Here is a 21,812-nt window from a genome sequence, read left to right on the forward strand (position 1 = left end):
AGCACTGTTGCCTCAGTAAAAGGTTTGGGAGTTCGATTTCCCCTTCTTTAATGACTTTTTTTTTTAAATCATGAAATGTTTAAATTTCATCCAAATTATGAAAAAAAAGTTGTATATCATATTTTGGATGACATGCTATAGTATGACTTTTATGTCATATTTTGGACGACATGCCACGGGCACACCGATCGATGAAAACAAATTCTTATGATAACTTTTAATTCCAAACATGTTAAGAGGGCACAGACTCAATTTCAAGTCGGCCCGACAAAATCCCGAGGAGGAGTTCATTAAAGTACAACGTGCGAATCGCCAAAAATGGCGACTAAATTCAAAATGGCGGACTTCCTGTCGAGGTGACGTAATGGTCAAGGTCACTTTTTCGTGCGTCTAGGTGTGATACATGTGTCCACCGGATTTCGTGCATGTAGGTAAATGTGGCCGCCGGGGCATCTCTTTAGGGGGCGCTAGCGAGCCATTTGGCCACGCCCACTCGCGACTCTACTAGAATACGAAATCTTTCGCCGGGAGAGATGTGTGTAAAAACTTTAATGAGTTTTTGAATTTGATAAAGCCTCCAAATAGTCAATTTATCTTTTAGGAGAAAAATAATAATAATTGCTTGAATAACAATAGGGTTTTCGCACCTTCGGTGCTCGGGCCCTAATAACTTGATTGAAATGACCCTGCAGCAGCCAGTACAACAGTCACTTCACCTTTTGACCTTTAGTCTGATATCAATAGACATATGCCAGTTGCAAGTGCTCTGTAACCTGCAAAATACACAAAGTTTCTGTGTGAGACTTGTATCAGTCTCAGTCGTGGCTGCTGAAAAGTGTCTCATCTGTCCAGTGACATCCTCATTTCTGTCCTGATAATCTCCACGACACACATAGATTGCTGAAAAATGCATTAGAAGGGAAGGCACGTACGTTCAGAACAACCATCCTGGTAGCCTCGATTCAAATGAATGGCACAATTACTGTACATGGCTGATTTAGAGTCACATTTTGGGCTGCGCTGCACCTCATTGTGCTCACATTGTTCAAGGGCTTGACTCTATGTTTTTGTCAGCCTGTTCCTGAGCCAAACAGGTAATCTACTTATTCGAAGGCCACATTAATAAATTGGTTCCCATCACTGTGGATCATGGCGTGGCTTCATGCTCCTGGATGCCGCAGAGGAAGCAATTATTCAATGACACCCCAGTAGTACACCCAGAGGGAAATTGAACAGAAGTCATATAGTATTATCCAAACAACAAATTATTCATGTGTCAATAACAGCACTGCATGTTTTTGTAAAAGGCTTTGTGAGCTCATGCAAGTAAGTCATTATGTTGCAGCATACATTCTAAACTATTATCTCTGAAGATGGTTATGTTGTATCATCCTCTGTACTAGAGAATGGCTCCCATTTTCCAGATTTATTCTCAATCTGAGATGTCCTTGGAGATTGTTTGTCTCCAGAGACAGTAACTGTAGCCACTCGGATGGATAGACGGACATTTTTTACTCTTTGTCCTTCAAGAATGTGCTATTTGCACCTTTGTTCGTCTAGAAAACTTTTGAGAGAGGTAAGCACATATTCCATAGTGGCTGTTATACCTGCAAAGTGTCTGAAAGGTTTCTGGGTGTGTTGTTTTACTCCAATGAGCAGCAACGACAGTGTCATTGACTGTCTCAAAACCTGCGTATCCTTTCAGCAGATACACTGCTCCGTTTCTGTGTGACTGAATTTCTTCTTGCTCTCTGTCTTCACCATGATAAATTGCTTCGATCTTCCTTGTGGAACCTCTCCCAATTGCTATCCTATAAAGGAAAGTTGCTCTATAAAATAAAAGTAAACCCCAAAGAGAAATTGCATGGGGCAGCAGAGGACCGCAGGCCCGTGCCAACAAGGAAGACAACCATGACTGAAGTACCCTTGAGCAAGGTGCCTAACCCCAATCTCCTCCTTGTGTACAGCTACAGTAGCCCACTGCTCCGGTTGTGTGTCTGTGTGTTAATTTCTCACAGATTAAATGACAATGTCAAATTCCTGTGTAAAACAAAAACCTAGTGTGTGTAACATTGGCCAACACAATGATTATTCCTCTTAAATTATTTGTTCTTTGGACAGTTTTATTATGTTGTTGAAGAAGCTGAGAGGTCAGCAAAGGTGAGAGAAATGAAAGCCCTCACCAGCATGCTATTAACAGACTTAAACACTCGATGTTTATAACTCAGACTGCCAAGATAGTCTCTCCCCTGTAACTTTGACATCTCTGTATAATAGACTGCAACAGTCACAGATTACGGCGTGAGTATTACTCCCACAACACCGACACACATTTCTTTGCACTGCTGTGAATAATAGACCAACTTTGACTGAAAATCACAATAGAAAGCACACCACCACGCATGCACACACCTCATTCGCAGAGATGAGAAGAACAAACGAGAAGGCAGTAACAGCATCACAAAAGGGTTTCGCAGCGAGCTGACATTATCACCATAAATCTTCCCTCACCGACACAGCACCAAGACATGGGTTCCCTGCCGTTTATGGCCGCTTGTAATTTCTGTGGAGAGTGGTGACAATCATACAGTATCTTCTGGATGTGATTGCACACGTGTGTGCCCTATAGTCAAGGGCAGATATTAGCTGTTACAAGTTGTAACTTGCCAAGGAAAACATATTTCAGTCTGCTCACATAACAAGTTACACTCACCATGAAATATTTTTGTTTGTTTGTTATTTGTTTGTGCTTTTTTCCAGTTTTTCTTTCTTTTCTATGTTTAAGCAGCTCAAACATGCTTCAATCAGACCAGCCACACAGCAGAGAAACTTCCACTTGACTCTCCGCTTGTCTCTTCAGTGGCATTCTAGTGGTCACTGCTGTCACAACCCTGGGTCGATACACTGCTCAAAGTCTGCAACCATAGTTGAGAGTTGAAGCAAAGACTGAGCAAAAAAATGAGAGCTTTGCTTCATAGCTGCACTCTCTTCTTCACTGCCCCTGCTGCCCATGCACTTAACCCGTATTCAGTCTTCTGAGTGTTCTTATGTTCACTACTAAGTTATTATTGGATATGTGGGGCGATTTGGCAACCCTCCAAGCAGTTCTGCATTATTTATGTATAAGTTATATTTTTTCCCAAACTGCATTGTGCTTCCTTAGAGAAAAATCATTTACTTATTCATATACCAGGGAGGAAAAAAATAATGTGTTGTGTTGTTATCAGGAGACTGATAGAATTTCAAGTTAACGCACAAAAGCAGTAACAGCAAAACAAAATAATTTGAACAATGAGTGACTGTTGTTAAACAGTTTCAGATGTTATAAATTATTTTTCTGTCTTTTCTTTTCCAAGATGATTTAAAAAGAAAACAGTTAGTTATGTTCTTTGACAAAAAAGAAAGATGTGTCATTCAAACTGTGAATTCATAAGAGAAGACAGGAGGAACAATAATATTGCAAATAAGTATGAAATAGAAATGTGGGGGGGGAGGGGAATCTATATACAGTGCAGTGCAAACATTTTAGGCACTAAAAGTAAAGTGAAGATGCTTTCAAAAATAATACCATGAATATGTTGTATTTATTCATTAACTTCATACAAAGTTAAATAACCAGGATAAACTTTGACTTTAAAACAGCACCAGTTCTCTTCGGTACACTTGCCAACAGGTTTACAAATTATTTGGCAGATAGTTTGTTTGAAAATTCTGGCAGAGGCTTCACACTCACCGGTGGACAAAAGCAATTATATGAATTATTTCCAAAAGGTTATCGTTTTAAAGCAATCACACAATCACAGTAATTAATGCCTTTCTCTGTAGTCTGATAGCACTTTACTCATAATGTCTTAAATCATTTGTCTCTCTTTGTATTCCTGTGATACTGGAATATCGGCCACTATGTCAGGTCATGCTGTTTGGCTCATGATTTGTGTTGAATGTCTTTCCAGGTTTTCTCCAGTAAGTGAGCTGGCGCCATTCGGCACTCCCGTGGGCACAATTCTAGCCGCTGCCATCAATCAAACCATCTTCTACTCCATCGTTGCAGGAAATGAACTCGGTATGGGCTATAGATAATATAGCGTGCAGTCAATTAACCTTTTTTTGTTTTTTTATATATTATTATACAAGATATTTTGTTTCCAAACACTCCCTGCCAAACACTTTCTCTTAAATTATGATAAAGGCTTTGTGTTTGAAGAACAAAGCTCTCTTATCTTTGTTAAGTACAGAAGCTTTTCTAACAGTGTGTCAACTTCTTCAGCTGCAAAAATTTTACCAACATGAAAATGAGATTCAGATTTTCAAACACTGAACAAAAATCCCATTTTAGCCATAGGGACTGTTTGTCTAGAAGTCTTGTCTTTCTGTAGAAGTGGAGCTGACAGTTTTGGCCTACTTGCAAGCTGTAGATGTTTTTTCGCACTTGTTGGCAAAGTCTGAAGAGCATAATTACAACCACGGAGAGAGAGAGAACACCAGACAGGTATGAGGTTGACCCAAGTTATTCAGCCAAAAGCTGGACAGAGTGTAGAGGAAAGCTGTCAGTCAGTCGCTCCTGCTCCACGTGTACGTCAAGAGCTCCTGCAATGATCCGCTTGCGTGTCCCTGGAAAACAGGAGCTAGAGTCAGTCCGGAAATCACTAAAATAAGACATTTATCCCCGGGTCTCTGGCAGTAATATCTTCAAGAAAAGAGTTGAAGGATGCCAATGAAAGAATAATACAATTAGCTGGAGGTCTTTCTCTGATGTTTCCTGTCAGTGATCCAACAATGATTCAAGTGTAAAAAAAAAAGCTTAGTTCATAATTTAAGCAGCTCTATTGGTATTGATAGTGAGATTTCCCTATTGTCTAGTGACTCTCTTTTCCCCCAGCGCTGCCAGTCACCACAGAGTATTATATAGATTTTTTTTTTTTCTTTAGTTAATGTGAAGACTTCAAGCTGTTTCGGTATCTTGAGAATTAAACTTGACCTTGTTACAGGTTCTGTGTTATCGTGCTATACTATTTTAATAAAGGTCTATTGATCTCTACACTTGGTTAACAATTGACCTTGAAGAGAAGAGATCCAGGGTAGGAGTGCAAATTAATTCTATTGTTAAACCTGCCGTGACATTTAAACAATATTCAGCAAGACATGTGAAGTACTATGAGTGCAAACAAAACCAAGTGGTACACAGTAGCTCTGATCGTAACACTACGCCATTAGAAAATAACTCAAGGGGGACTATCGAGTGTTTCCATTCACTCTGTAACCTCGTCTTTTTTCCAGATATTCATGCACTCTACTTTTGTGTTGTTCCAGGTCATTTCCAGGTGAACAACAAGACCGGCGTCATCTTCACAGCTCAACCTCTGGATTATGAAAATGTGACCAGCTATGTCCTCAGGGTCCAGGCAGACTCTATGTTGGTTGTCATGTCCAACCTGCGTGTGCCTTCTAAAAGTAAGACATATCTGCCAATATGTGGGTGAATGTTTTGTTGTGTTGCTTTCAGGTTTCAGAGGATTCCTGGTATTGCATTCGTACTGAATCATAAACCCTGAGTCTGACCGATTATTGTTGAATACAATTGTAGAAATTCTATCACAGCCTGTTTTTGTCCTTTATGTTTTCACATTTACTGCAGTACAGCTATTTTGCACTACACGTTTGTATGTGTGCATTATTAAATGCTCAATTCGGCCTTGCAAGGGATGTACTGAAGAAAAATGTCACGAAATATTAATCGTGCTCTCTTGCTAGACTGACATAGGCATGCATCAATAGCTTCAGATGTGCTTTTAAATGCAGCAAACAATACAGCGTACCAAAGAAGTTCAGTTTATTACACCATTATTGTACAGTTTTTCAAATGCATTTGTGCTACCGACACTTTTAGTGCTGCCATTTTGGATCAAAACAAGAAAAAACATTCTTCCATCATGTGTATAGTTCTATTTCTATGCTTTTATGCTTTCTATACTGCTCTGATCCATTTGTGTAGATGCTGCAGGATGTGATTGGTTATTCAGTTTAAAATGCCATTCAACCTATCGATATATTCGACTCTGATCTTTCAGTCATGGTGATTATTAATATAACTAAAATAATATTATTTATCCCAGCTTCAATGCAGCATGGCAGTCCAACAGTTTCATGAATTGTTAAAAACTTTAAGTCCCAATATGACCCAAGTGTCTAACGATGAAAAAATAGCCCATTTGTTTTGATTTAGGCGGACCGCCCCCAAAACGAGGGTGGGTGACAATGCATTAATCATGACAAATTCTTGGTTAATGGAACTCCCGTGTGTTCTCATTCTTAATGCCTCAGCATGCTTGAAACAAACTGGACTCTACGATGTGCTGGTTGACAACATGAACAAAAACCTGATTTCACAGCTTTTTCCTTTTGCATCGCATTGCCTCATCGATCTCACATGAAGAAGAGTATTTCAGGATCACTTTGCCTGCTTTCAGAGAGTCTCTTCTCAAAGGCGTTCATAGCTTTATACACAAGACAGGGACATAGGTAGGTGAACTGAGTTTGAGAGAGAAGGGGATTTCACATGTCATTGACCATTACATTTATTTATAGGGCACCAAATCACAACCTAATCTCAGGGATCTTAACATAGTATTATGGAGAGAAACCCAGCAAATCCCACAAGTGAGTGGGAAGACAGTGGGAAGGAAAAAATGTCTTTTTAGCCATGCATGAGAAACCCCCGACAGAACCAGGTTTAGAGGCTGGCGGCCATCTGCCTCCACAGGTTGCGGTGACGGGTGAGCAACTCTAAAAGCACTTTGTTTTAGGCATGCTGTGATCTTGGACAGCGCTTTAAGGCTGTTTCCATTTGGCTACTTCAATCCGGACATATGTGAACTGGCCGTGATCTGACCACAAGTGGCCAGCAAAAGTACAGGTGGAAACATACTCAGGAAGCATTGAGCTCTGATCTGTTCAGGCCACATTCTGATGGCCACACTCACGTTGGAGTATCATTAGGCTTGTTGATGGCCAGTTTACTGACATACAAGTTCTCCTTATGATGAAGGATGACGTGCTAACAACAAATGGGGTTCAATAAATAATCAATGATCTTCTCTACTTACGCACACATACAGATGACAGTAATTCTAAGTAGACAGGCACACAAAAGCACACACCATTTATTTGCTAAATATAAAGTAGAGGACTCTTGGTCATTCAAAGTAAAGAGCTTCCCTGTCATCTATAGGCACAGATCCTGTGTGGGCCGGGTGTAAAGAAACTGTTTCTTCTCTTACTTGTATTATTGTAATGCAGATCAGGACTCCACGATGAAGAACATCTTCCCTCTTATTAATGCATTTTTATTGAGTTTTAATCATCAGTGCATTACTGGACTGATTTGTCTGCTAGATTATTTTAGTCCTTTTAGGACACTCAGTCAGACACTGTATATGTATGCACATGATCAATATGCACACATGCATGCATACAGACATTAATATGTACGTGCACACATATGATAGTCCAGAAAAAGACAAGATTTAATTAAATGATTTGTAAACGATAGTGCACACACTCAGACCCAGTCTGCATTAGAAACCATCCCTCATCTTAATGGGCCTCATTCTTTCATGCATGCTGAGAAGTATGTGTGAGAGCAAGAGTGGAGAATGGGAGAGACTGTATTTCTGTTTTTATGTCGTGATACTCCGAGGATAGAACGTGGACACTTTCTTCAAAGAGAGCGAGGAGGGAGACACTCTGCAGACCTCTTCCCCATCCCCTCGAGTCCTCCCTCAGTGCCTCACACTATAGCTTCTGTGCCTGTAATTTGATGTGCTGTGTTTGGTTTGTCCCATTCCCCCGGTGCATCCTTAGCTCCAAATGCCACATGACTTTATATTTTTGTATCCCAGCAAAAGAAAAATGGTCCTTGACACTGCATGTTTTTTACCTAAACTGCAGCGTTGGAAGGATTTGGGGCTGCAAATATTTATGCTGCACATTGCATTGGTGCAACTGTGACAAATTAGGGGATGAATGTTTACACTCAGTGTATTGTGTGTGTTCTTTTTAAAGGGACGGAATGGTTATTTCAGAAGCCTTACAAAAAGGAGTTAACCAGCAGATTTAGTGTTTAAATGCCACATATTCTGCCTCATTGCCTTTCACGGTGTTTCCTCTAACTCCTAACTCCAGGGAAACTATTGCAGTTTGATTACTGGATGCTCTTCAAATTATTATTCCCAATAATGTGCAAAATGCAAGCCTGTCAAACTTTCAGAGCCTTTTATTGATGGCATTGTCATGCACCAAGTTGAGGGGAAAGCAAACTTCTCCACAGTAATGATTCAATGTGGACCTCACTTAAAAATAATGGCTTCGAAGGTGAGGTTTCATCATCAGTTTTATGAGGATTTAACAGAGCCATATTCCACTCAGAGTGAGAGTGTTGTGATTGGTCGATAAGCAGAATGCAGACTGGCTGAGTTGTTTTCCTGATCTACTTGTGGGGGCAATGAGAGAGAAGTCATCAACAGACTTCACTCAGTTTTTTTTGCAGAATATTTGCTGTAATCAAAACAGAATTAACCTCCTCATTATTTACTCAAAGTTGTCAGCTTCACCGAAATAGCTCCTCACGCTGTTTGATTTGATAGGATTGAGTTCAGAGGAAGAAAACATGTTTATCTTTGCAGCCTGCAATTACAAATCCACTTCAAATAGTTATTGCAATGCAGCTGAAAATTATTACTAAATGAAGAGGGGTTTTTCCAAACGTCACTATTTACTTTTGGTCAAAACAAAACTAGGAAAAAAAAAAAGGTTTTCCTGTAGCAACTATTGTTGGATCAAATTTCAAAGACTAGGTGACTCTGATTCCTGAATTTCAGAATTAAAAAAAAATTGATTTCAAATTGGTCAAAGCACCCTTTCTCAGACGAGAAAAAAAATACAACTATTACTATATTAAAAACTGGTGATGGCCAGCCAATGGAATCTTATTTGAGCAAGCTTTGTTGACACACCGTGATGTTTTCAGCAATGAATCACTTTCCAAATTTTCCGGGAAATCATTTGAGGCTGTCTTTTGAAGTTGTGGACTTCTGATGGGACAATTTTGAGGCCAAACCGTGCGACATTTGATCATCACCAGCTCAGATGACAGAGTGAGATGTGTTTATTCAACAGCTAGTGGCTGTTGATGATATCAAGTTTTTAAGCTTGTATGTCACAGTTCTACATTTGTGAGGGCCTCCAGCAAACCAGGCTCATCAAATGCATGAATAGGTACATTAAAGTGCCAGTCAAAAGCCATATGTTTGTCGGTTACGTATTTACTATGCTAGATACTGTACATACGAGATCTGTAATTTTGGTTAACCCTCTGGTGCCATGTGCTTTTTGCAGCTAACACAGCCAAGGTGTTCATTGAGGTGCAGGATGAGAATGACCACCATCCCGTCTTCACTAGGAAGCTCTACATAGGCGGCGTGACGGAAGACACCAAGATCTTCAGTTCTGTCCTAAAGATAGTGGTAAGAAAACATCGGCTCTTTCCTTTGTTTTTGCTGGTTTTTGTATCCGCATACATTGAAACAAGGCTGAAACTGAAACGCTTGATTGTGCTCCCACTTCTTCAACACTTACCCTGCAGCCATGGTGGGAGAATTCATCCGATCTGCTCTGTGCAGCACAGTTTGCTCTCTTCCGTTGTCGCTCGCTACATCTCAACATCAGTTTTGCTCTCCCTGCTGTCTGCCTTGTCCACGAACAGGTGGGATCAGAGTGAACTGAGCGGTGGTAATCCCAGTATGTTCACAGAAGCATGGCTGGCCATCCTGCCTGATTATCTGCCTGCCCTGTAGAGTCGGCTTCTTTTTTTCATGCTATGTTATATACTGTATGTCCATTTTCTGTGTGCGTGAAAGGAGTGGGTGTCTGCGCACAATTAGGCTTCTGTTTGTGTATGAAAGCCTCAAAAACAAGCACATGCAATGCCTAGCTTGCAAAAAAAGAGATGCAGTCAATATTAGTGCTGTTACATCTGTGTTCTTGCTTATCCTGGCTGTTTTTACAGGCAAATTGTAAGATTTACAGGTGGCACAGATGGCATTGTAATATATCTTCGTACTTACTTCTTTTAACTACAAATATCTTGGTTGTTTGATAAGTAGCAATCTATAATCCGATTTGTGAGATGTGTGTTTGTGTGTACTTATGTGCACATCCAAGAAACCTTTTTTACAGCTGCTGAAATAGAGAAATCTTTTCTCAAGGATTCAAGAAACATTGCTCTGCTCCCAGAATGTTATATTGACAATTCCCCAGCAACATTTCAATCAATAAAATATTTTTATTTGTTGCTGCTGTCTCAAAAACAGGCATACTTTGTGCCCAAAGGAGATCTTAGATGGCAAAAACAAAACGTGTAATAGACATAATGGAAAGCACAGGTGTGGGAATGATGGCTCAGTTTCATTAAGTGTCTCAATTTGTGCATTTGCCAACATGCACAGATGAAAGACCTCCCCTCAGTAGCCATCATTAATGCACCTGTGCTTTCCCTACAATAAGTCAAAATGTCTGCTGTGAAAAAGGCCTATTCAATTTTAGGGTAAAAACTTGGTTTAAGGGTTAGAGGTGGGCAAGTAATGCCTGGGTGTTGGGTTGGAGTACGTTTCCAGGAAAGGAAACAACAAAGTAAATATGTACCAGCTGAAACCTGAGACAGGGATTGAAATTACAGCAGCTGTCAGATAAGGAACTCAAGGAAATAACGGCTTGTTTACCAACGTCAAATTCCCATGTCATCTAAATATGTATAGCCCATTTTGCTCAGATGTAGCACTGAAAGGACAGCGTGGGGGGGCTCACAGGCTCAAACCACCTGACCAACCGGGAATCCCTTTTCTGTCAGTCGTTTAACTTGGCGTAGACACAAAAGAGTAGAATTATGGGTTAAGTGCCATGTATATTTTCTCGGAGGACACTGAACTAAGGTGTGAAGCATTTGTGACTAACTCAATTAGTAACCTGAGCGCTTCTTTCTCTGAGATACCCATTATAAATCAACATTTGGAAGATTCTGACACTTTCACTTCATGCTGTTATTATTATATTATATTGACTCTTTGCCAGAAATAGCGATAGACACATTATATTGTCACTAGCAGTAGCTTGCAGAGGTTTTTCTATAAGCAGATGACCTTTACAGTACCACAAAGGTTTGCCGACACCTACTACCTCTGGTGTGTAAAACATAAGTGGAAATTATTTTATTAAGAGGGCAAAAGAGTGCTGTGTTGAAGAAAAATATGATTACATGATTACACGCTGCTTTGTGTGGCACTTAATTACTGTCCCCTGATTGATAGGTAGCCAAATGACTGTGAAGTGAATGTCACTTTTCTCCTTCCCTGACTGCCTGGCCCCTTGTTTTAAACACCAGAGTAGCTTTTTTTTTTAAGATACTTAAACCTCTCAAAGCATTTTTCAAAGTTTATTCTTTGGTGTTTAGAAGGGTTTTTAATACAAACCATAAAATGTCCTCCTGCTGTTCTTATGGCAGCTTAAAAAAACAAGTCTCGCTCATTGACAGTTTTTCACCCCAGTGTCTACAACACTTCTGAATGTTTGCCCTACATAAAATGCTGGCACCTATATTTGGTCAATTTTGAGGATATCTCACTCTGTTGATTTATGCAGTCCTATCATTGGGACCTTGTCCCCCACACCCAACACCCCCTCCTGTGCCAATAGCTGGAGAAAAAAAGAGATTGCTCCTATTTGTCAGTGTCACTCGCCACAGACAGGCACTCTGAAAATTGATGCCTGCGAGCATATGAGCTCAGTGGCCAATCAGAACTTCTGCCTCAGAGGTCGGTGGACACATTTTTTGGTTTTGTCCACTACAAGATAAAGTGTTTTGACAAGCTTCTTGCAAACTATTATATTAATAAATTATCTTGTTTTTGAGGATTTGGTTGAAGAGCTGGTATGAGCACTGGCTCCAAATAACCCAAAAATCTAAAGTTCATGAAAACATTTTTATGGATTTTCCAATTTGAATATGCATAATGAACATTTTTATGCTAACAATGTATTAAAAAGTCAAATGTCTTATGTTAAGTGTCGCTCATAGTGCTGAACCCACAGAGAATTATCACCTGACTCTGCAGCTGCCCTTTGCTTTATGGAGCTTCATAGCGAGTTTTAACTCATTGTTAAGCTGCCTGGCAACAACTTTACTGTTTTATGTTCACTCTCCCCACTCTCCAACAATTCTGTTTGAGCGCAGCAGGCAGCTATTTTCAGCTAAAAACCTCACTGTACGCGAGCGGGCCAGCACCAAACGGCAGAGACACAACAAGCTGGTGAACATAGTTAGCACTTAGAGCTAAAGAGACAGATATTTCCCTCAGGAGACCCAAAACAGAGACAGGAAAAATTGGGCTTATGTTTGCCAGGGAGCCAGAAACATTACAACATATGGATAATGACATTGATCTGTAAACTGCTGGGAGTGTGACTAAGCAGCTGTTTGCTAATAAGTTTTCCATATCAGCTTAAAAGATGATGACTTGTCGAGTTTGTGTTCGTAACTTGAGTCACTGCAGGCTTTAAGAAACAAACATGATTCTAATAAAGATCTTTATGTGAGAAAACCTTGCCACCTCTTTAGCCTTTTACAGCGTGTAACAATGGGTAAAGGTGCAGCAGCTTGAAACAAACCACTTGAGGTTGCGATAACTTATGAGCCTCCAGCTGCGGCTCTTTTCCATCTTGTCAGCTATTTTTTACAAAGCACCTGCTTGGAATAAAGCTATAAGCAAATGTCTCCCCAAGTAGGAGAACACCACTTAAAAGCTCCACTTTGTACCTCTCGTTTTAGTTATCTGTGATCGATGAATTGTTAAAAACAAATGTGCCAGTGGTTCCTACTGACAGTAAACTACAGGGTAGACAATAGGCAGCTATAATTCAACATAAGACTGAAATAGGTCTCATCTTGTAGACTCCATCATTAAGTAACATAACATTAGGGGAACCAAAAATAGATGCAGAAAAGACAATTCTGCTCCTCAGAGAAAACACAAAACAGTGCTGACCTCCAATTATATAATCAGACAGCCCTTCTGGTCTCTTGTCATGAGGAAATTAAATCGTTTTGATTTGTCTCAAGGCTGCAGAACCATTGTGTGGTTTAAAAAAAAAAAAAAAAAGCAAGATTGATGACCCATGGGGGACTTTTTTGTATATGGAGTCACACAAGGAAGAGCATTGCTCTTCGAGCCCATTTTACTGATGTTACTGCGGGTATCAAAATCTTAATATCTCTGATTGGGAAGTGGACAGAAGAACAATATGCTTGGAACCAAACAGGTAACATCATGGTCAAGAGCTCAAGCAGTGATTGCTGGATGATGGTTTCAGATGTTTTGAAAGACACGTCTGGATAAGTATTTTCTCTTTTTCTTGTCCTTGTGAGCGTCGTCGTTTCCCTGTCTAATTAGGTTTTGTGTACTGTGTGTGTGTGACAGGCCAATGATAAGGACACTGGGAATTACAGTGCCATGGCATACCGCCTGATCATTCCACCCACACCAGAGGGCCAGGACAGTTTTGTCATCGAGACCTACACGGGCATCATCAAGTCGGCCACGATGTTTCGAAATATGCGCAGATCCTACTTCAAGTTTGAGGTCATTGCCACAGATGACTATGGAAAAGGACTCAGCAGCAGTGCCGAAGTGGTGGTGAGTTTTCAGTTTGATGCTTTTTATCATGTGCATGTGTGTTTGTAGAGATAGATAAATATATACAGGATGCACATACACTGCTAGTCCTTGACTTGTATTTCACTGGTGCATAAGAGGCATATTGATTGCATGCTGTGTGTGGTCTCGACAGTTGGGTATCTCTGCAGAGAGCTGTGCTTTTGAATGTAAATGGTTTTCAGTGTCACCTGTTTACAATTCATGAAGACAGGGGAACTTTATTAAAAGGGCATTTCAGCTAGTTTGCTATTTTAGAGTTAGTTTAGTCGTCACAAGAGTGGACTCGGGTACTGGAGACTGTTTTTGCTTCCTGTTTCAGGGCAGTCTTTTAAAACCACGTTTGCTGTTGCAATGACGGCAGAGGTTTCATCACTTTGTAGTAAAGTTAAAGCACAACAGGGTTTGAGTGATCAGTTTAACCCAAACCAATTTCTTTCCATAACCAAGCAGTTTTTGTGCCTAAACCTAACCAGAAGCGTGGATTTTATGAAACACTCCTGTGGTACGTTTTTTTAGGGTAGGAACAAACCACTTATATGGGTCAGATGACTTGTTGAGTGCTGCACAGCCTCTGAAAACTATTGTATAATGTCTTCCGTGGCTCTGGAGGGGCTTTGTCAAGAAAATTACTCGACTGACATTAGTTTAGTCATCTTGGGATTTGGGGATTTTTAAGGCAAAACATTTTCATTTAATTTTAACATTTTGGGAAAGACAGTTTTTCGTCCTCCGGTGGAGTTAGGAGATAATATGGATACCGCCCTCCTCTCTGTATGCTAAATATGAAGTATGGCTGATTCAGATTACAGACAAATTTTGTCAGATACAGCATTATTACAGAAAGTCGATGTCAAACAAATGAATGGTAAAGGGGAAGTTCTTGGGTTGCTTTAGTTCCAAGAACCTCTCAATCCAGGATCCTGCAGAGGGCAGCAGCCATCACTAACAGGGCTGCATAAAAGGAGAAAAAATAATAATAATGATGAGGCCACCCTCAACCTCTGACAGGACAGTATTCATTGAAACGGCAGCTCTGGGAGAAAATACTGACCTCTTCAAATTAAAAACAAGCAGAAACAGTGTACATGTTCACTTGTTAAAATACAAAATATTCAGATTTCTGTTTTGAGTTAATTGTGACCTATTAAATATTTTTAAACTGCATTCTGCATGATAATTTGCAATAGTTTGTTTGTACAATTTTAATGTTATCAATACATATTGTTGTCATTATCAGTAAATATTGGTTGTAATAACATCTGCATTACAATGTATGAAACAAAAAAAGACTAATGTGGAACATACTGTTGAAGAGTGATGTTTTATCCATGCCTACATATAGAACTGTTGGCATGAAATATGTCTTTTCGCAACCATTCTGTCAATATATTAAAATATTCTGTCATGAAGAAGAGCCACAAACTGTATTTGTAAGTAAATTTGGTTTCTGTTTTTGTCTCTGTTTTTCCTTTTTTTTTTTTTTGGTCATTATGAGCCTCAATGATTATTATATGTTTTGTTTACTCAGCACTAAATGTTTAGGCTTCAGTCTATTAAATTATTCACAGTAGGTTCAACACGCTCCACATGTGGCCTCTGCCACTAGCTGATGATTCTATTAAAGTCTTTTCTTTCAGCCATGAGTATTAGCTCTGTAAATATTATGTGTGCCTGTATGTTCGTCTCAATATGTGCCTGTGTTTCGCTCGCTGTCTGTGCATTTCTCTTTTTCCCAATAATTTCCCCGCACACCCTCTGTGTTTGGGTTCAGCTCTGCCTCCGATCCAATGCTTATCTTTCCTGACTGTGGGCAGGCTTATTTTTCATTTCAGTGAAATATGTCTGACTAACAAGCCTCTAACGAGACAGAAGGAGGGTCTGGGACATTGCCTGGATACGAGAGAGCAGCGAGTGCTTAACTGTGGTGCTCGTTAATTTTCAAGGGGAAACCTAATTTCACAGGAGCCACATGGGAGATTTGGCTTCAGAGCACAGAGACTGTTGCCTATGCACTTAACTGTGGCATCAGAATTAGGTCCTGTTAAGTTTGTCGCATGGCACCAATACATGAAGGCAATTAGAGGATCTAATTTGGTCCACCAAAAAACATTTGAATGAGTCCACCACACTCACAGTAGGACGTGAATAACTGCCTCAATCAAAATGTACATCTATTTTCTGCTGTGCCTTTAATATTTTGGTCTTTATTTTTCTGTCCTTGTCTCTATCGGATTCCCTCTCTCAGGTTTCTGTGGTCAATGCATTGGACATGCAAGTTGTTGTGTCCACTGTTCCACCCACTTTAGTGGAAGAGAAAAAGGAGGAACTCATTAGGTAAGCCATAAATCATGTTTCAAGAAATATGAAAGTTGAACCAAGGAAAATAATATCAGTGTTTGCATGAATGTAGAAATTATTTTTTTCTGTAAATTTTATATTAAGCAAGCTCCTCTCTAAAAAGAGGATGTAATACTGTATAAATAAATTAAGTTAATGACTTCTTTCATCAGATGCCCGTTACCAAATCTCTCCTCCTTTCATCCATGCAGCATATTTTCTAGCTCATTTCTTTGCCCTCTAGTTTATTCTCTTTGTTAATCAGTTTCCTGTAGAATTGGAACAAGAACAATAATAGCATCTTTTCTGGTCAGTTCTTTGCTCACTGTGATATCAGGTGCACTTGGTTCAAGGTGGCACTTTAATTTACATGTTAATATTTTTCAAAGGGCCATAATGATTTGTATACTGCAGTTGTGCCAAACAATTATTAATCAGGACTAATAAAGATTGAATATGTCAAACTTTAACTTGTTGCCCTTTGTTGTTCAGTTACCATTGATCCATCCAATGAGATCATGGATGAGCCAATGAGACGGTTGAATGTATTCTCTGAAGTCTGTTCTCCTGGTCTAAATTAATTGGTAGAGATTCATGAAGCATCTTTTTGCCGCTCTTGGGACGCAACGTTTAGCCTAATTAGTCAATCTGAAAGGCAAATGGGTGTTAATAGATGTTTTTCAAGAGCTCCCTGTCTCTCTCTCACACAAGTGACACAGCTCTTTAGGCTGAAAAACACACGCATTAGTTATGTTAAGCGGTGATGTCATTTGAGTGGTGTGCGATTTTGCACAGCGTAAATTGTTGATTTGGGAACATTTCACCCGAGTCCTCAATCTGTTTATCCACCTTGGCAAAGCCAGACAGCAAGGCTTTCCTTTATTGGCTGTGATTTGAGGTGTGGATTTCTTTCTACCTCGAAAGGATTATCAGAGCCTCACTTTGCCAAGAGCCCAATGTGGAGCGGCAGACTGCTGCCCAATGGGGCAATCATTGCCCGAGTGGAGCACTTAAGATTGATGTCTGTCATATTGCTTTGAGCGTAAAGGTGCCAGAAATGGTTTGAACCCATCTGAACTTGGGAGTTTGGCTTATTTAAGTCTAAACATCAACTACTGTTGGGTCTTAAGTTCTTTATTGTGTCCTCCATTAAACTTTGACTTGTGATTTTATGTACATCTCAGGATTATGGAGCAACACATCCAGGACCAGATTCCAGGTGCCAAGGTCATTGTGGAGTCTATCGGCCCACGTCGTCATGGCGACGGCTTTGAGCTCGAGGACTATTCCAAGTCGGACTTGATGGTATATGCCATTGACCCGCTCACGAACAGGGCCATTTCACCAAAGGAGCTCTTCAAGTGAGTGGGTGAATTTTATTACAAGAAGACCAGTCCACGGGCTGGTTTAAATTGATGTCCTGATGTCCCTGCTGCGCTGCATGTTTTTCACGCAGTCTCTCTTTACCTTTCATTCAAACAGTGAATCAGCAAATTCATCACTTATCCAGGCTCCTCTTGGCTTCCTCTTTTACAGTATCACCACCCATGGCTGCTTCTTTTTTTTTTTTTCTTTATAAGTTTTTAATTTTCCTGCAGGTGCACTGTACGTGTCTGTCATTTTTCATAGGAAAGGGGAAGATATCTGAGATAAAAGGAAGGGGGTGAGGTCATGGAGGGACGTAAGTAAGAGTGGGGCAGGGAGGATTTCAATCAGTCCATCAGGCCATCATGCCAATGCCTCAAAGGCTGCACTGAGAGCTGGGAGATATGCCAGCAATACATTTTATTCCTTTTATTTCGGGACATAGAGCTAAAGAGTGCCCAGGGTCAGTCTGTCTGTCTGAGACAGTGTCCTGAAACACCAAAGAGAGGCGAAACACCACAGAAAAAGTGCGTACAGGACGCTGTCATCCCATCAGAAGAAAAAAGGACCTTGGCCTTGGCGGGCACCCGAGAACACTCCTGCGCTCTCCATTCTCATGGTTCTTTTTCCGTCTGTCAAACCGATCAGACACCGATTTTAAAACGGCGACTCCACCAGAGCATGAGAGGTTTCAATCAATAGGAAACACCCTCTTCTGAGTTGTCCCCTTCACTCTCTGCCAATATATGCTCCTGCTTAACGTACATTTAGCAACCTGACACCATCATCTGTCTTTATTTCTCTTAATCAATTGTTTCTGTCATTTCTGCTCTGTGTCGCTCCTAAACCCCACACCACCTTCATCCGAGTGAGATTGTGAGATAGAAATCCTCCACTCAAATGACATTTAGAGGTGCTTTGTTTATGTACGGAGTTAAATAATTACTATTACTACTGTGTCCTTGACCATCAGAGGAGCACCACATCCTTTGTCGGGAATTAAGTAGGGTGGCAATTGTATGACAAAAACAGCTTCATTGCAATCATTGTGCCTGCTTTTGAGAGAGCCGAGCTAATTTTAAAAAGGTTTGTTATGTCCCTGCTGTAATAGGAGTCCGCTCCCTTAGATAAAGATACTGTTGGCAAAACCTTTTAGATTAGAGGAGAAAGGCCCTTTATGCATGCTGTGCATGTCTGACAATGTTGTGGGGTAATTGTATGTTATATAGCTGCGACTCTGCTGTCAGATCACAGAAGGAATAAAAGAAGGACAACAGTGAAAGTGGAGTCTTGCATTACAGAGTGTCTTTGTTTCACCTTGAATGCAGCACTCGTTATTTGCGCTCTCGGGAGGATAGGTCGCTGGAGTCCAGTTAATAACCTTCATCTCCAGTCATTTATTCACCTATAGAAAAACAAAACTGACAGTAATTGGATATGGCAGTGATGCAGATTGTTTGAAAGCTACTCTGTAGCAAGTGTTAGATTTACAAAATAACGCTGGAACAACAGTGGGTGGATTATTTGTATGCATGTACATGCAAATTATGCCATTGCTCAGTACTAGAAACAGGAGACGTGTGAATCAGGACCATGTGGTAGAATGTTTTTCATCTATTTTTTTATTTGCACTCAAAGTTTAAAAATATATTTCATCATTGTCAGATCAGTATGATATATATCCCCTGCTGCTGTTTAATCACTTGTGATGTGATTACAGCTAGGCAATATATTGATATGATATTGATATTGTGATATGAAACTAGCTATTATCTTAGATTTTGTATATTGTATATTAGCTTCGTCTTCTCCTGGTTTTAAAGTCTGTATTACAGTAAAGTGGTTTAATTTTCTGAACTTATCAACCTGTTCTAGCTGCTCTGTTATTTGACATTACTCACTTAGGTCATTATATCCAAATTACTGATGATTATTTATCAAAAATGTCATAATGTAAATATTTTGTCAAAGCACCAATAGTCATCCTTACAATATTGTCCAATATAAATTTCGAGGTATTTGGTTAAATACATTGTGATACAGGATGTCCATATCATCCAGCCCTAAATGTGATTATCTTAATTAGCAGGTGCAACTGACCTTAAAATATTTATTTTTTTCAGCAAATAAGCTACTCAAACCTACAATAACTGACATTTTTGGCCACCTCAGGGCAGCAGAAACATACATGCTGACATACAGCATCATTACCTCAAGTTGGTAAAGCCATTATGTTATCAACCAGTTGCTTATTTATTACATCCAGCTGTTATGGATTAACACATTATATGGGTGGCATGTTTCTGGCCATCTGGTAATTACAACTCCAATATTTGCTCTGTTTTAGCTCTGTTTTTGTTCTCCACCAACTATTGTGCTAAATGTCTGTGTCTTTAGCTGCTAAATAATCCGCTTTGTTCACCAGCGAGTGTCTAACTGTGTCTGTCTGCTATCTGGTGCTGTGCAGGTATTGTACAGTGGGTTTTTTAAAGCTTTTTCCTGCCTGCTGTAGCCAAAATGATGCTGTGAGATCAGTGAAAGTGAACCAAAACAGTGGACTTGTGAACCATAGCCATAAAGCTTCTTAAAGAGGAGGAGAGCTGTAGTTTAATGTGTTAATTCTCTGCAGCGTCACATTGTTTTAACATTGTAATTTGACACATTGCTATTATAAAAATATTGATTACAGCCCCATTAAGATAAATATGATATTCGAGATTTTGCCAAAATTAAGATAAATTGCAAACTAAGTGGTTTTGGGCTGCTAGGAAACTCTTTTTTTCTTCTGTTCTCATTGTCACAGATTTCTTGACGGTAATGTGCTAGAAATCAATAAGGAGTTCCAGCCACATCTGGGTGAGGGCGGCCGCATCCTCGAGATCCGCTCGCCAGACATTGTGGCCAGTGTGAAGAAGGCAGCCCAGGCTGTGGGCTACACAGAGGGAGCTCTCCTGGCCCTGGCCATCATTATCATCCTCTGCTGCATCCCTGCCATCCTCATCGTCATGGTCACCTACAAACAGTCAGTATTCTGTCCTTTGTAATAATCGCCGTCTTCTACAATTGATTAATCATCCTTAACTGGTTGTCAGGGAATTAAGAGGGAAATACATTATTATTATTAAGCGGATCATTGTCTTGGGAAATTATTATTACACTCATGGTTTTAGCTAAAGGGTTGCTCTGCACAGACAAATCAGATATTTATTATTGGAAGGTAAGCCATTGTTTACATCCTGTGCCCAGAGGCATATTAGAGCAGAGCCAGCAAAACCACAAACAGCATTGTTAAAAAATGTAAATTGTTAAGTATTTAAGATAAAGCGAGAGCACTGCTTGCTCGGTTGCTGTCGTTTTGTGTGCGTCTCTTTCCCTCCTCCTCTGTATCTCTCTCTCTCTCTCTCTCTCTCGCTCATCAGACATGCTGACTGCGCACTCTGCTGGGCTAATCTCCCTGCTCATGCTCTGTGAAAGCAGATTAATTAACACTCATTTGTGACAAACATCTACAGCCAATTGTGACCGTCACAGTGCGTCTTCGCACCCCTTAATCATCTCTGATTATCTGCCCGTCACACACACATAATAACAGTGGTCTTTCTGTTTTTCTGGCTCTATCACCCTTGTTGACGCACACACCGCCGTTCACAAAAATATGATGCTTTTTTTGTTTAACGCGTCATTCACACTGGTGAGGTAATTGAACTCCTATTTGGCAGGAGACGCGTTCTTATCTCCTCTAATCGTTGGTATGCTGCGAGTGTTCCTTGCACCGTTATGTTTGGGAATGTTTATTCGCAGCAGATGGGTAGAGTGGTAGTTCTTATCCAAATGCACAGAGCAAACACACTGCAGAAAACTGTTGATGGCGACAACGCGCAGCCTGTCGCAGCAGATGGCGCTTTGTTGCTGCCGACATTACTTTGGTAAAGTTAAACGATTTAGGAAATAATTTTCGCATTTCTATTTGTCAACATAATTCACTGTTGCCTAAATTTAGGAGTGACTGTGATATTTAAAACATCAATTTGTTCATTCATGTGGAATAATTGAATTTTGCTGTGAATAAGTTATGGTGATATGAAGCATACAAGATTCACTTAAGAAAAAAGCAAATGCTACTTTTGCATGTAGCCCTGCAGTCACTGCTGGAGGCTTAAGGGTTTCACACTATGGATAGAAATTGAAGAGAACATACATGTTTTTTTGGTTAGTTTTGAATGCAGTATGTTAGGTATATTCACTTGTATCTGAGTAAGTCTTATGTAACTAATAATGACTCAATATTTCACCTAACGTGTGCTCCTTTAAAAAGACATTAATTTCCTTCTAGCATCAAAATTGTGT

The 21,812-nt window shown here is 40.0% G+C and overlaps 1 protein-coding gene across 1 annotated transcript in view; it reads left to right on the top strand.

Annotated features, from left to right (window-relative positions):
• LOC138617639 (protocadherin-15-like) overlaps window positions 1–21,812 on the top strand; it is a 193,697-nt gene that overhangs the window by 156,416 nt on the left and 15,469 nt on the right. The window contains exons 26-32 of the mRNA XM_069692788.1: window positions 3,954–4,063; window positions 5,311–5,451; window positions 9,394–9,521; window positions 13,527–13,742; window positions 16,009–16,097; window positions 17,285–17,461; window positions 20,269–20,487. Coding sequence (XP_069548889.1) covers window positions 3,954–4,063; window positions 5,311–5,451; window positions 9,394–9,521; window positions 13,527–13,742; window positions 16,009–16,097; window positions 17,285–17,461; window positions 20,269–20,487 — 1,080 coding nt within the window. The remainder of the gene's footprint in view (window positions 1–3,953; window positions 4,064–5,310; window positions 5,452–9,393; window positions 9,522–13,526; window positions 13,743–16,008; window positions 16,098–17,284; window positions 17,462–20,268; window positions 20,488–21,812) is intronic.

Source organism: Brachyistius frenatus, unplaced genomic scaffold (genome assembly GCF_029030835.1).
Source record: "Brachyistius frenatus isolate BFR_SWC_R1_liver_20210118 unplaced genomic scaffold, ASM2903083v1 Contig_13, whole genome shotgun sequence".
In the NCBI taxonomy this organism is placed as follows: domain Eukaryota; kingdom Metazoa; phylum Chordata; class Actinopteri; family Embiotocidae; genus Brachyistius; species Brachyistius frenatus.